This window comes from Rhinopithecus roxellana, chromosome 5, assembly GCF_007565055.1.
Source record: "Rhinopithecus roxellana isolate Shanxi Qingling chromosome 5, ASM756505v1, whole genome shotgun sequence".
Classification (NCBI taxonomy): Eukaryota; Metazoa; Chordata; class Mammalia; order Primates; family Cercopithecidae; genus Rhinopithecus; species Rhinopithecus roxellana.
The window spans coordinates 78,577,317-78,592,897 of NC_044553.1; the positions used below are offsets into that span (position 1 = coordinate 78,577,317).

The following is a 15,581-nucleotide window of genomic DNA, read 5'->3' on the forward strand; positions in this document are numbered from 1 at the left end:
CGGCCACTGCACTCCAGCCTGGGCGACAGAGCGAGACTGTGTCTCAAAAAAAAAAAAAAAAAAAAAAAAAAAAATTCGCCAGGCGTGGTGGCACGTGCCTGTAGTTCTAGCTACTTGGGAGACTGAGACAGGAGAATCGCTTGAAACCTGGAGGCAGAGGTTGCAGTGAGCCGAGATGGCGCCACTGCACTCCAGCCTGGGCGACAGAGCAAGACTCCGTCTCCAAAAAAACAAAAAACAAAACAAATGAAACATGGGATAATAATGGAACCTACCTAATAGGTTAATAGATTGTTGGGAAGATTACCTCAGAAAATGCACATAAAACACTATGTCCTGGCTGGTACACAGTAATGGCTCAATAAATGCTTACTGTTGCTCTCTAAAAGAGCATTTTCTTGTTGTAAAATTGTAGCGGGACAGGACAAGTTGTGAGATGGAGATGTTTTAGTCTGTTTTGTGCTACTATAACAGAATGCCTGAGACTGGGTAATTTATTTATTTATTTATTTATTTTTGAGACAGGATCACCCAGGCTGGAGTGCAGTGGTGTGATCTTGGCTCACTGCATCCTTGACCTCCTGTGCTCAAGCAATCCTCCCATCTTAGCCTCCTGAGTAGCTAGGACCACAGGCATGTGTCACCTTGCCCAGCAAATTTTTGTACAGGTAATTTATAATGAACAGAAATTTATTGGCTCATATTTCTGGAGGCTGAGAAGTCCAATATCAATGGCATCTTGTGAGAGCCTTCTTGCTGCATCATCCCATGGCAGAAGGCATCACATGGTGGAATGGCAAAGAGAATGCAAGAGGGGGTGAACCCACTCTCTTGATGAACAAATCATTCTTTTTTTGTTTTGTTTTGAGACGGAGTTTCACCCTTCTTCCCCAGGCTGGAGTGCAATGGCTCGACCTCGGCTCACTGCAGCCTCCGCCTCCCGGGTTCAAGCGATTCTCCTGGCTCAGCCTCCCAAGTAGCTGGGATTGGGCACCTGCCACCGTGACCAGGTAATTTTGTATTTTTAGTAGAGATGGTGTTTCTCTATGTTGTCTAGGCAGACCTTGAACTTCTGGGCTCAAGCAATCCTCCCACTTCAGTCTCCCAAAGTGCCGGGATTATGGACCACATCCAGCCCAGTTGTTTCTTGTGAGTGGCTTATAAATGGTCATCATCTTCCCGTTTTCACATGGTCTTTCCTCTATGTGAACACATGTCTGTATCCTATATCCTAATGCCTTTTTTTTTTTTTTTTTTTTTTTTTTTTGCGATGGAGTCTCACTCTGTCACCCAAGCTAGAGTGCAGTGGCGCGATCTCGGCTCACTGCAACCTCCGCCTCCCGGGTTCATGCCATTCTCCTGCCTCAGTCTCCTGAGTAGCTGGGACTACAGGCGCCTGCCACCATGCCCAGCTACTTTTTTTGTATTTTTAGTAGAGATGGGGTTTCACCATGTTAGCCAGGATGGTCTTGATCTCCTGACCTCGTGATCCGCCTATCTTGGCCTCCCAAAGTGCTGGGATCACAGGCATTAGCCACTGCGCCAGGTCCCTTCTGGGTTTTAAGCCACCTGTCCTGTGGTACTTTGTTATGGCAGCTAGGACTCTAATACAATAGGTGTTCTCAAAGCCTTCAGTGGGAATAGGGAAGATGAATGTGGGGTGTTTGCCAAGGCCTGTTATCAGAATTTGTTAAACATATATATATATATATATATACTTAACAAAGCAAGATGGGTCTTTGTAGCTGTTTGAGCTGAGCCTTCCTCCTTCTGTCTCCATTGAGAACCAGGGCTCAGGGTGGGGTAGCTTTATGCTTGCAGTCCACTAATTGCTCTCCTAAAAGCTTCTCCCTCCTTTCCCTTCTAGCTCCCTGAGCCCAGAGCTAGAGGCTCTATTTCCCAGCACCACCTCTAGTGGGCAGCTCCCAGCAGTTTTGTTTTGTTTTGTTTTCCTTTTTATTTTTTAAGACACTGGATCTGGCTATTTTGCCCAGGCTGGTGTTGAACTCCTGGACTCAAGCGATCCTCCTGCCTCAGTCTCCCCAGTAGCTGGGACTACAGGTTGCACCACCATCCAAGGCTGTGGCAGTTCTTCAACAGTGTTTCTCTCCAGAAACATGTTCAAACCATCACTGAAGATGAAAAGCAAGAGAAGGGGATTTAATTTTGTGTCTATCTTACCACTATAAATATGGCTACATAACATCTCAGAGATAATTTTGATGGACCATCAAAATCAGCTGAAGATCTTATTACAATGTATATTCCCAGGTCCCTTCTGGGAGTCTGATCCTGTTGGTTTAGAGTTTAGCCCAGGTAATCTGTTTTTTGTTGTTGTTGTTTCATTTTTGTTGTTGTTGTTTTGTTTTGTTTTTGAGATAGAGTTTCCCTCTGTTGCCCAGGCTGGAGTGGGGTGGCACAATCTCTGCTCACTGCAACCTCCACCTCCCGGGTTCAAATGATTCTCCTGCCTCAACCTCCCAAGTAGCTGGGACTACAGGCGGTTGCCACCACACCCGGCTAGTTTTTATTTTTAGTAGAGTCGGGGTTTCGCCATGTTGGCCAGGTTGGTCTCTAACTCCTGACCTCAAGTGATCTGCCCACTTTGGCCTCCCAAAGTTCTGGGATTATAGGCGTAAGCCACCGCGCCTGGCTTGTTTTTGTGTTTTTGAGATGGAGTCTAGTTCTGTCGCCCAGGCTGGAGTGTAGTGGCATGATCTCAGCTCAATGCAACCTCTGCCTCCCGGGTTCAAGTGAATCTCCTGTCTCAGCCTCCCAAGTAGTTGGGACTATAGGCACTGGCCACCATGCCCAGCTAATTTTTTTTTTTTTTGTATTTTTAGTAGAGACGGGGTTTTGTCATGTTAGCCAGGCTGCTCTCAAACTCCTGACCTCAGGTGATCTGCCTGCCTTGGCCTCCCAAAGTGTTGGCATTATAGGCGTGAGCCATTGTGCTGGCTTTTTTTTTTTTTTTTTGACATGGTCTTGTTCTGTCACCTAGACTGGAGTGCAGTGGCGCAATCTCAGCCTACTGCACCCTTCACCTTCCGGGTTCAAGCAATCCTCCCACCTCAGCCTCCCGAGTAGCTGGGGTTACAGGCCCACGCCACCAAGCCCCAGCTAACTTTTGTATTTTTAGTGATGATGGGTTTTCACCATGTTGGCCAGGTTGAACTTCTGACCTCAAGTGATCCACCCACCTTGGCCTTCCAAAGTGCTGGGATTACAGGTGTGAGCTACCAAGCTCGCCCAGTAATCTGTATTTTTAAACTTGATTTTAGCCAAAAGGTGGAGAAGTGATAGTAATCTGTATTTTTAACAAGTGTCCAAAGTGATTCTGACAATGAGCCAAGGTTGAGAGTCCTAGTAGTATTATCTCCCTTATCTCCACAGCAATCTGGTTTATTTTGCAAGCAAGAAAACTGAGGCTCAGAGAAGAATTAACTTGCCCAAAGCCTCAGTCATACTGACTTCCTCCAAAGCCTATGATCTCTTCCATACAACATCAGACATAACATTTGTTGGCACAAGACTGCAAAGCAGAGACCTTCCCACTGTGCAGGGCTTGAAATTCTGATAACAGGGGCCTTGGCAACCACCCCACATTCCTCTTCCCTATTCCCACTGAAGGCTCTGAGAACACTTGTTGGATTAGAGTCCTAGCTGCCTTAATGAAGTACTACAGGCTGGGTGGTTTAAAACCCAGAGGGGGCCGGGCCCGGTGGCTCACGCCTGTAATTCCAGCCAGCCCTTTGGGAGGCCGAGGCAGGTGGATCACCTGAGGTCAGGAATTCGAGACCAGCCTGGCCAATAGGATGAAACCCCATCTCTTCAAAAATACAAAAATTGACCAGGCGTGGAAACGCATGCCTGTGATCCTAGCTACTTAAGAGGCTGAGGCAGGAGAATGACTTGAACCCAGGAGGCAGAAGTTGCAGTGAGCAACTGCTGCTTTGTCATTGGCTGGATGGTTAAGAATTGTGATGTGACATGAGAACAGTTCAAAAACCTGGCTCAGAAAGTCTTGCTTGTTTGAAACAGTGGAGTAATCACGGCTCATTGCAGACTGGACCTCCCAGACTCAAGCAATCTTCCCACTTCAGTCTCCTGAGTAACTGAACTGCAGGCACACACCACCACACCCAACTAATTTTTTTTTTTTTTTTTTTTTTTTTTTGTAGAGATGGTGTCTCACTATTTTGCCAGGGCTAGACTCGAACTCCTGGGCTGGGCTCAAGTGATCAGAGCGCCTACCTTGGCCTCCCAAAATGCTGGGATTACAGGCATGACCCACTGTGCCTGACCAGCAGCAAGTCCATTCAATCAACAACTCTTTAAGAGCTTCTCATGTGCCAGGAGCTGGGCAAGGAGCAAGGCAGGCAGGATCCAGTCAATCATGGGCTCATGGGTTAGTAGTGTGACTAATAGCCAAAAGGTAGGACTAATGAGGACACACTTACAAACTAGTATCTGTGCTCTGAAAGGAAGGAACTTGATGACTTCGAGGAGACCCTCCTGCAGCTGCTTTTTCCTCCCTTCCTTCATTCTCTTTCCCTTCCTTCCTTTCCTTTGCCTTTCTAACTACCATTCTCTTGGAGACCTGCGAGTGTTTCAACATCTCAGTGAAATAGAGGGACTAGAGCATCACCTAGTGGTCAGTGTGGGCATAGCAATGACCAAAACTGAACTAGTCAGCTTGGGAGATGAAAGGCAAGGGGTGGAGGGGCAGTGTGTGTCTGGCCCAGGTATGCCCCTAACAGTGCAGTGAATACACTCTGGCAGATTCATGGCAATGGACAACAGCTCTTAGAGATTTACCAATTTGAAGCTGCGGATACCCCCACAAAAAAGAATCACTCTATTGTTTGCTCCTGACATAGCATGTCCCCTGGGGTGCCAGAAAGGCAGACGAAGTCCTGACCAGGCAGGGTTAATGCTCAAGGAGAATCCCTCCCATTTCCTGGCTGTAATGGCAGCGAAATGCTACCTAGCCTGGGTAGCTCTGGGTAGCTCTGACATCTGCTCCCATCTCCCTCCACATTGCCGCTGTCTCATCTCTTATCCCTGCATTGTCTCTAGGGTCTAATCAGACCCCTTCCGATCCATTCCCACCTACAAAGGTGTCAGAAGGATCCTTCTCAAACACCAATTAGACCTGGGCTCAGAGCACTCCCTGGCTCCCAGTGGCTCCCTCACTTCCCTGTGACCTGGCTCCCACCTACCACTCTAGTTTACCTGCATCTCTACATGCTACCCTCTGCCATCTCTTCTATCCATCAGACACCTGTGGAAGCCTCAGCATCATATGCACCCGCTCTCTATGCTCTGCCTGGAGCTCCCTGTCCAGTCTTGGTCAGCTGGCTAACTCCTGATCCTTGGAGAACCAGCTCCATCAGCACCTCTGGGCAAGGTATGTGCCCCTTCTCAGGGCTCCCATCTTCTATCATCACACTGTGCTGTAACTTCTTATTTGTCTTTCTCTCCACTAGACTGGGCCCCCCGCCCTTTTTTTTTTGAGATGGAGTCTCACCCTGTCACCCAGGCTGGAGTGCAATGGTGCATCTCAGCTCACTGCAACCTCCACCTCCTGGGTTCAAGCAATTCTCCTGCCTCAGCCTCCTAAGTAGCTGGGATCACAGGCGCCTGCCACCATGCCCGGCTGATTTTGTATTCACCATATTGGTCAGGCCAGTCTTGAGCTCCTGACCTCAGGTGATCCCCCCGTCTCTGCCTCCCAAAGTGCTGGGATTACAGGCGTGAGTCACCACGCCTGGCCAAGGCTGGGCCCTCTTTGAGGTAAAATGTCTGATTATGCTGTGATTCTACACCCAGCCCCACCCCATTCCTAGACTGGGTGCTGGTACAACAACAAACGCTTGTTGAATGAATGAAGGCCCAAGTGGAAGTCCACCACCCATCTGACCATGAGCTCTGGGCCTTGTATTATATACTTTTATGTTTCCAAATGGATTTTGTTTTTGTGACCTAACAGTTTTCTAGGTGTGAGCCTTCACTGACACTCCTAGTCTGGAAGTGTCCTAAGGCAGGGCCAAGGCAAGCACCAGGCTGGGTCCCAGAAGCTCCTGGGTAGAGACCATTATTGGAAAAATGGGGTCTCACAAGAGGGACTCTCCCACTCTGCCACTAGTCGGCTCCTGAAGTGGGCCTTGTCTCTGAGGTGCTCCCCTAGCCGCCCCTCCCTTTATCCCAGGACTTCTGAGGTTCCCACTTCAGCCTTGGTGGTTTGGAGCTGGTAGAGGAACATCCGTCACCTTCTTTTGGAGCCTGCTCCTAGGTCAGTGGGGCCAGAAATCAGCAGGGCAGAGATGGGGTGCTCATACATGCTGGGTCCCATTGGTGAGTCAGTGCACCTACTGAAAGCTTGGGAACCAAACTTGCTGGGGTGTCGCGGGGGTGCAGAAAAGAAAGTGTTTCGTTACCTGCTTGGGGGAAGGTTAATGCTCTGATGCTGGATAAACATGTTCCTCTCTTCTCTATCCCCCAGGATAGGTTTCTGGGCGGGAAGGGAACTTTTCCATCTCATCAAGAGAAATACACTGCAGGCTGGGGGTGGTGGCTCACCCCTGTAATCTCAGCACTTTGGGAGGCTGAGGCAGGTGGATCACTTGAGGCCTGAAGTTCAAGACCAGCCTGGCCAACATGGTGAAACCCCGTCTCTAATAAAAATACAAAAATTAGCTGCTCACGGCTGCCCATACCTGTAATCCCAGCTACTCAGGAGGCTAAGGCAGGAGGATTACTTGAACCTGGGAGGCAGAGTTGGCAGTGAGCCAAGATTGTGCTACTGCATTCCAGCCTGGGCGACAGAGTGAGACTCTGTCTCAAAATAAAATAAAAAAATAAAAAGAGGTCGGGTGCAGTGACTCACGCTTGTAATCCCAGCACTTTGGGAGGCTGAGGCGGGTGGATCACCTGAGTTCAGGAGTTCGAGACCAGCCTGGCCAACATGGTGAAACCCCATCTCTACTAATAAAAAAATTAGCCAGGCATAGTAGTCCACACCTGTAATTCCAGCTACTCCGGAGGCTGAGGCAGGAGAATCGCTTAAACCCAGGAGAGCTGAGATTGCACCACTGCACTCCAGCCTGGTGACAGAGCAAGATTCCTTCTTAAAAAATAAAAAATTAAAATAAATAAGTAAGTAAATAAATAAAAAGGCCGGGCATGGTGGCTCACACCTGTAATCCCAGTACTAGGTGGGTGGATCACCAGAGGTCAGGTGTTTGAGACCAGCCTGGCCAACATGGTGAGACCCCGTCTCTACTAAAAATACAAAAATTAGCTGAGTGTGGTGGTGCATGCCTGTAATCCCAGCTACTCGGGAGGCTGAGGCAGGAGAATCACTTGAACCCGGGAGGCAGAGCTTATAGTGAGCCAAGATTGAGCTACTGCACTCCAGCCCGCGGGACAGAGTGAGACTCCACCTCAACAAAAAATGAAAATAAAAAAAGAAATCCATTGCAGCCTTATCTCCGTAACAAGACTAGCAGGCCCTGCTTTCTTTTTTTTTGAGACAGAGTCTCGCACTGTCGCCCAGGCTGGAGTGCAGTGGGGCAATCTCGGCTCACTGCAACCTCCACCCCCCAGTTCAAGCGATTCTCCTGCCTCAGCCTCCAGAATAGCTGGGATTAGGTGCCCACCACCACGCCTGGCTAATTTTTTGTATTTTTAGTAGAGACGGGGTTTCACCATGTTGGCCAGGCTGGTCTCAAACTCCTGACCTCATGATTCAACCGCCTTGGCCTCCCAAAGTGCTGGGATTACAGGATTACAGGCATGAACCACCATGCCCGGCCTCAGGCACTGCTTTCATAGTCCTGGTAACCCAGCAATCAGTCACTAGTGGTCTTGGAAAGTTGGCCCCTTTTCAGAACCAAGACCAGTCTCCCTTAAGCTTCTACCATGCAGGACCTTGTCCAAGTTTTATCACTGCCTTTAGATGCTGAAGTCCAGGAGAAGCTAGGGCACCTTGTCAGGACAGTTTACATTCTTTCCATGCTTCCTGGGCCACCCCTGAGAGGGTCAGACAAGCACACCCAAACCCCTTGGCCCTCTCCAGGGACTCATCAAGAGCAGGAATTTGGGGAGAGCAACGAGGGGAAAAGTCTGGATGACAAAGCTCACTGATCCAAAGCTCAAGCAGAGATACTGCAGGGGAGGGAAACCTCCCTAAAGAGCCCCTCCAGTCAGCCACAGAACGTATCTCTTGTCACCAGCAGGATTTATTTCAGGGTTCTGCCAGCAAAATGACTTATAAATATATTCTTCCGCATTTCCCCCTTTCCAGGGGTGCTGCTGAGTTGCATGGGATGAGATCTGCTTCTGAGATCCTGGGGCTGTATACCACCCCCAACTCACCAGAGCTCTTCCAGCACACAGCACCACCCCCACCCCCCAGCTGGCTTAGAGTTGGGCAGAGAAGCTTATGAGGCTGTTATCTCTCAACAGACAGCTGTGCAGGGCTGGAGGCAGTAGCTTATCAGGAGGCCTGCAGTGATTCACAGCCCAAGTCCCAGCTTCTCTGCTGAATAGTAATTTCCAGCAGTGGATTTGTGCTCAGTCTCTCTCCTCCCCCTTTCCCAAGGGTGTGCTGTCCTTTCTCAGAGAGAGGGCAGTGAAGGGGAGATCCTACTCACGGAGCTGGGGGCTTTGTGCCAGCCTTCTGGGTAAGGTTCAGTTTATTGTCTGGAGGCTGCAGGTTCAGGGACCTCAGCAGGGTCTGCCACCCTTTGCAGTGACCTCCAGGAGAGTTTATCCATGCTCTCCTTCCACTTCTTCCTTTCCCTCCCAGAAAAGCAATGTGCCACGCCCTTTCCCTTAGTGTCCAGGTACAGGGAAGCATGGGCCCCCATTGGCCACAGCCCCTGAGGCCAGGGCCAGCCCGGGAGGGCGGAGTGGGGGAGGAGAGAGGAAAAAGCCAGGGACTGGGAAGTGCCTTGCACCATTTTGAAGCTGTCCAGTCTCTATGCCTGACCCTGAAGACTCCAAAGGCTCAGGATGCAAGGCTGGAGGGGAGGGGAGACACAAAGGGCCAGGCCAGAGCTGTTTCTGCACAGGCGGGTGGTTAGAAAAAAATTTGGGGACAGAGTCATTTTTGTGCTTGTTTTATTGGAAGCAAGACTCCAGTTGCAAGGCTCAGGGGAGGAGGCCTGGAGAGTTCAGTCCTGGGTCTCCCTCTGGGCCAGCAGGGGGAAAAGGGGTGTTAAAAGAGCTACAACCCTCAGAGATGCTCCTCTGAAGCAGGGGAAGGAAGACTAGAAAGGAAAACTGTCCCAGGGCGGGGAGCGGAATAGGGCCCCCACATCTCAGACTCTCCTACCCTCAAGCAGTCAAGTCTCACCCCCTGCCTTCTCTGTCAACGGTGGGGGTGATTCCAATAACTCTTCTCGGCTTCCACACTCCAGGTGCCCTTCGTGAATGCTGGGTGGCTTTAACCCTTGGGGGTGCCAATCAAGTTTCCAGAATCCCACTGTCCACCATTCTCCCCCAAAGAAGGTCCCAGAAAAGGTGAAGGTGAAATTCCGTGTCTTCAGGCAACACGGGCATAAGCAGCAATCATCGCACGAAGTTTCCCTAAGGTCGTCGGGGATCCTCTCCTGCCAATTCTGGGGGCCCTCTCTTGTCGCCTTAAGATCCATGCTACCTGTCTTGAGGAGCTGTGTCCAGGTTGTGGGCTCCGGAGGACCAAGGAGTGAAAGGCTGGAGGTGCATTTGAAGGTGGAGGCGCTGGCAGAAGATCCTGCCCACAGTCTGGAGTTCTAGGTCGTCCGATCCTCGTCCGCAGCCCCTGGCTCGGGTTGCGATCGCTTCGCGGAGCCTTCTCCAGCTGCGGGTTCCCCTAGGCTCCTCTTGGACGTTGGCGCGGCTGGCGGGGACGACGGACCAGGATCGGGGTTCGGGGGCTGGTAGCCGGGCTGTCGCGGATCCAGTGCGTCCTTGGAAAGTAGGATGGCGAGGCTGGGCACGTTCTTAAGTACGCTGAGACTAGCGACCGGCTCGCCAGGGGTCTGACCCTCCGTGGGCCCAGGCGGGAGGCTCTGCCACACCTCGCGCACGCTCCGGTAGCGCAGCCGCGTGACCTGGTGCAGGCCCGCCAGGCGGCGCTTGAGGATCTCGGCGCACGTGACTGTTTTGGTGGTGGCCCGGCCGCAGCCGCTGAAGACGATGGCGCGCGTGGCTGGCTGCGCCATGCTGGCGGTGGCGAAGGCCATCAGGTTCCGGATCTTGCTGCCTTCCTTGACCCGCATGTGCACCGCGCCCGGCGCCAGGTCTGCGAAGGGGCCAGAGCCCGGGCCGCCCTCCTCGGCCCCGCCCCCCGCTGGCGCCTCTTCGGAGCGCACCTTACGGAAGTTCTCCATGCGCCGTCGTCTCCGGGACCGCCGGGTTTGCCATGGGGCGGCCTCAACCTCGGGGCTGCATGGCCGCCGGTCTCGCCCTGCAAGGGCCCGCAGGGGTAAGGGCGCGGGAGCAGCTCGGACGCCGGCGGGCGGGCTGGGACGGCGCGATCTCGGCCCCACTTCTCTCGAGCGGGCGCCGCTCTACTCCGCGCTCTCGGCGCCCGATGCTCCGCGCCTTTAGCTGAGGCCCCGCCCCTGCCGCCAGGCCCCTCCCCTGACCCGGCCCGGCCCGGCCCGGCCCGCCCGGGCCCCAGCCTCACCAGCCTTTCGTGGCAAGTCCAGGTCCTCAGCTACGCGGGCGTGGGAGCGGGCGTGCTGCGGGGCGCATGGGCAGGTGAAGGTGAAGTTCCACTACAATCGCCATCAACGCTCTCCGAGCCAACCCTCACAAACCGGCAGCCTAAATAAAAGCTGCGCTTGCGGTGCAAACACCGCTTCAAACCCGGTATCCTAGCCCTTCCCCGTTGCCACTGAAAGCCGCCCCTCGTCCCCTCCCAGGGAGAGATTTCCGAGAGGCTTGCTGGGGCCTCGCCCCTCCTCTCCCCGCTGGGGAACACCCCCACCTTTTTTCCGCTCCCAAGTATTCTTGCCTCAAGGACAGCTAGTGCGCGGTCAGCAGAGTGCGGGAGGAGCTGGCTGCGGCTCCACTCCGCGCCTCCTCTCGGGCGACTACGTCGCGGCGTGGTCCTCGCGGGGCGCGGGAGACCCAGGCTTCAGCCTCGCCACGCCTGTCTGGAGCTCGAGGCTCCCGGACCCCCGTCCACCCCTGGGACGTGAGGAGTGAGGCTTTGGGCCAGGCTGTTCCCCGAGGCGCGTGAGGAAGCGGGCGAGACCTCTTCTGAAAAGGCGGTAGGCTCGCTCCACCTATTCCCGAGAGCCCACCCTTAGATCTGCGCGCTTTAGGGTGAGCCAGGCAGGATGCCATGCCAACGTGGCTGCCCCCTTCCTCACAGGCGGAATTCGATCAGGCAACCTCGGCCCCTTGAGATCCAGTGGGTCTTTTTTCGAAAGGAGGCTGGGTGAACGCAGGTTTTAAGAAAGAGAAGTGTGGGGCTGGGCGCGGTGTCTCACACCTGTAATCCCAGTACTTTGAGAGGCCGAGGCGGGCGGATTACTTGAGGTCAGGAGTTCGAGACCAGCCTGGCCAACATGGTGAAAACCTGTCTCCATTAAACATACAAAAATCAGCTGGGTGTGGTGGCGCGCGCCTGTAATCCCAGCTGCTCAGGAAGCTGAGGCAGGAGAAGCGCTTGAACCCGGGAGCTGTAGGCTGCAGTGAGCCGAGATCATGCCACTGCACTTCACCCGGGGTGACAGAGTAAAACTATGTCTCAAAAAAAAAAAAATTAATTAAATAAAATAAAAAAGAAAGAGAAGGGAGGGAAAGCCCATTCTCCATGATGTGATTATTATGCACTGCATGCCTGTATCAAAACATCTCATGTACCCTCTAAATATAGACACCTATTATGTACCCACACAAATGAAAAAGAAAGACTTTAAAAAAATAAAAGAGAGGCCGGGCGCGGTGGCTCAAGCCTGTAATCCTAGCACTTTGGGAGGCCGAGACGGGCGGATCACGAGGTCAGGAGATCGAGACCATCCTGGCTAACACGGTGAAACCCCGTCTCTACTAAAAACTACAAAAAACTAGCCGGGCAAGGTGGCAGGCGCCTGTAGTCCCAGCTACTCGGGAGGCTGAGGCAGGAGAATGGCGTGAGCCCGGGAGGCGGAGCTTGCAGTGAGCTGAGATCCGGCCACTGCACTCCAGCCTGGGTGACAGAGCGAGACTCCGTCTCAAAAAAATAAAAAAAATAAAAATAAAATAAAATAAAAATAAAAGAGAGAAAGAAGGGAGGAAGGTGGGGAGTTGAAGCCCTGGGGGCATTATGGAGCTACTGGATGCCTCTCTTCGGAAACTCCTCGGGACCGAAGGAGAGGCCCGGGGTTTCCTGCCCGGTGAGAGAAGCATTAGAGAAAGATGAGATCGGCACTGTCAGGACTACTGATGGAAGGGAGGGGGTCTGAGAAGGGGCCCTACCCTCCCTAAAACTGCCCTCGGGCCTCGCCCGTCCTCCTTCCACCGGCCCCACGCAGTCAGGACTGAGGGAGGGCGGCAGATCTGGTCCCAGTCAGGGGACTGTGACGGGGCGTGGCGGGGAGGGATACAGAGAGCTGGGGCTGGCAGGCAACCGGAAAAGTGCTGGGGGCATGACGGTGCCTAGGATTGCTGGGCCTCAGTTGGAGATGGGGCTGCCAGACTATCTTCTCTCTCTTCCCGCTGTTCTCACCTCCTGGGCATCAGCAGCAGCTCTTGGTCCCTGCTGTTCAAAACTAGGGTTTACCCCCTTACCATTTGGGAGCGGCTCTCGGTCCCTGCTGTTCGGAACCAGGGTTTACCTCCTTACCACTTCTTGGGAGTGGCTGCGGCGCCTGGACCTTGGCACCCCAGTGTGTGAATGGCTGACCCTCTCCCCGTCTCCTGGTGGAATCAGGAACCCTCGGGGTATGCTCCGAACCAGGACTTCGGTCTCGCTTCAGTCTCCGTGGGCCCCACACAGCGGTGGGGGCTAGAGGCACAGCAGCCTTGGGAAGATACAAAGACTGTCCGCAGCGCGTAGCAGGGCGTGGAGAGCCGAGGGCTATGTAAGGTCAGTCCCTGAGAAAAAGTCCCCGACAGGCTGGAAGTAACGTTGGAACGGGCTGGTTGTGGAAGGAGCGAGCTCTCCGTCCCCGAGGGTATGCAAGCTGGGACAGCACGATCACTTGGAAGGGATTAGGCGGAGTTCTGTCATTTGGAGGAAGGGTCCTGGGAGCTTCGGGTTTGTGTAGGGCGAGGACAGGGCGGTTCTGCGTCCGGCCAGGTTGGCCCTCTATGACCTCACCGCCCCCACCCTCCTAAACTGCTGTCGGCTGTAGAACACTCGTATTCGCTGCTCTCCACAGTCTGTGAAGGGAGAACGCCGAAAAGGCCCGCATCCCCTCCTGCCGGTCCCCTCCTCTTCCCCCGCTCCCTCTGCAGCACTTAAAATGTAAATGTACATCGTGATTAGCCGCGGGGTCGCTAATTACAGCTGAAGCCATTCATTACACTGTCAGCGCGCGGTCGCAGCCCGCCGGCTGTGCGCTCCCTCCTGGCCGCGGAGGGGCGCGGAGGGTGGGGGCGGGAGATGCGGGGAGTGAGGGCGGAAGGATGGGGTGCTGTGAATTAGGGTAATGTAGCAGGCCGGGAGGAAGCTGGAGTGGGAGAGAGCGGGCAGCGAGCGGGGGAAACAGGGTGGGCGGTGAAGGACGGGACGGGGTGGCCAGGAGAGAGGAGAAACGCGGGAGGCAGGAAGGAATTGGGGCATGAAGTAGTAAGGACACAGGCAAAGGGGCTGTATGAGGGGGAAACAGCGTAGGGGACGGGGCGAAGGGAGAAAAAGCTGTGAAGAGGATGGGAACCCCAGTGAGGGGCCAGAGTCAGAGGAGGGGAGCAGTGGGCTCAACTTCAGAAAGGCTGGTCAATAAAGTAGAGCATCAGTGGTGCACACCACATAATAGTTAGAAAAGTGGAATCAGTCAAGATGTTGTGTTAAAGGAGCTGGGTGCCAGCCATACACACAGTAGGGGAGCATTTATTTCCGTGTGTGTTTATAGATGTAAATGTATTTTTAAAATATCTGCAAGAAAACAGCACACTGACCTCTTGTTACCGCATCAAGTTTTCATTACCTTCTTTAAGAAAAGAACTATTAAATATGATTACAAAGTTAAATACAGAGTCTTGGAGCAGCTTGTATAAATGAGCTACTGACCCTGAAGCTTCATCTTCTATTAGCTTCTTTCTGCCTCTGTGTGACCTTGGACAATTTACTTAACCCATTTGCCTTGGCTTTGTCATCTGTAAAATGGGGCTAATTATAGTAATCTACCTCACAGAGTGATTATGAGACACAGCCATCTTGGAACCTTGGCTGCTAAGTTCTTAGGGAATGTTAGCTGTTATTATTTTTCATATATTATTTGTGATTAAAATAAATTTAAAAAAAATTTAAAGGGATTAGGGGAAAGAAAACTGGTGAGAAGGAAAAGAAATTGGGAAAGCCTCAGAAATAAAGCCGTTTTCACTCACAGTGACCTGGTGAGTGGCAGGCTAGACTCCTTTCACCCTGGGAGGAAGTGTTGGTGTAGCTAGGCTAGAGCCCAAGCCTAGCCAATACATCTCTGTTAAGGGTCCCTGGGACCTTTCCAGCAGCACACCCTACTTCCTGTGGACAAATCTCTCATGTTCACACTGGAGGGGGATCCCTGGTACAGCCCCTCTCCTCTGTCTCCTGCTGCAGGAGGAGGATGAGGAGCTCTTAAAACTGTGATCCTAGTCCCAGCCTCTTTGGGCAGGGACTTGGGAGCTTGCGAGTAGAGTCAGGAATCAGAAAGTTAGCAGGGCCAGAGGGAACTCAGATTTAGCAGGCACCCACCGAGTGCCCAGCATTGGGTCAGATGTGTTCAATCTCTACAGTCTTCCTTTCCAGGAAGGCATCGTCATTGTTTGACAGATGTGAAACTGAGACCCAGAGAGGTTAAATAACTTGCTCTATGTACCACAGCTAGAAAGCAGCAACCACAGATGTTTGAACCCAGAATTCTGACTCCCTTTACTATCTCAACTGAATATAAGAGAAAAATAAACTTTTAAATGACTCAGACTGCCCAAAGGGGTTAGCTTTGGGAGATGAGGGTGTTTCCACAGTGGGAAAGATGTGTTGGTGATCTGTTCTGCATAAAAATTACCCCACAGCTCAGCAACTTAAAACAGCAAACATTTGGCCAGGTGCAGTGGCTCACACCTGTAATACCAACACTTTGGGAGGCTGAGGCTGGAGGATCGCTAGAGACCAGGAAGTTGAGACTGCAGTAAGCTGTGATTGCACCACTGCATTCCAGCCTGGGAAACAGAGCGATACACTGTCTCAAAACAAACAAACAACAAAACCCAAACACAATCATTTATTATTGTGAGATCACACAATTTCTGAGAGTCAGAAATCCAAGAACAGCTTAAAGAGGTCTCAGCTAGCTCAGGGTCTGTCATGAGGCTGCAGTCAAGATGTCAGCTGGACATGGAGGATCTACTCCCAAACTTACTTCACATGTCTGTTGGTCAGAGACCTCTGTTTCTCC

The 15,581-nt window shown here is 52.5% G+C and overlaps 1 protein-coding gene across 1 annotated transcript; it reads right to left on the reverse strand.

The window, feature by feature from the left end:
• Positions 1-8,223: 8,223 nt before the first annotated feature.
• On the reverse strand, positions 8,224-10,869 carry RPP25 (ribonuclease P and MRP subunit p25). The gene has a single exon (XM_010375886.2). The coding sequence runs from the start codon at positions 10,377-10,379 to the stop codon at positions 9,780-9,782; it is 600 nt and encodes a 199-aa protein (XP_010374188.1). The 5' UTR covers positions 10,380-10,869; the 3' UTR covers positions 8,224-9,779.
• Positions 10,870-15,581: the final 4,712 nt, after the last annotated feature.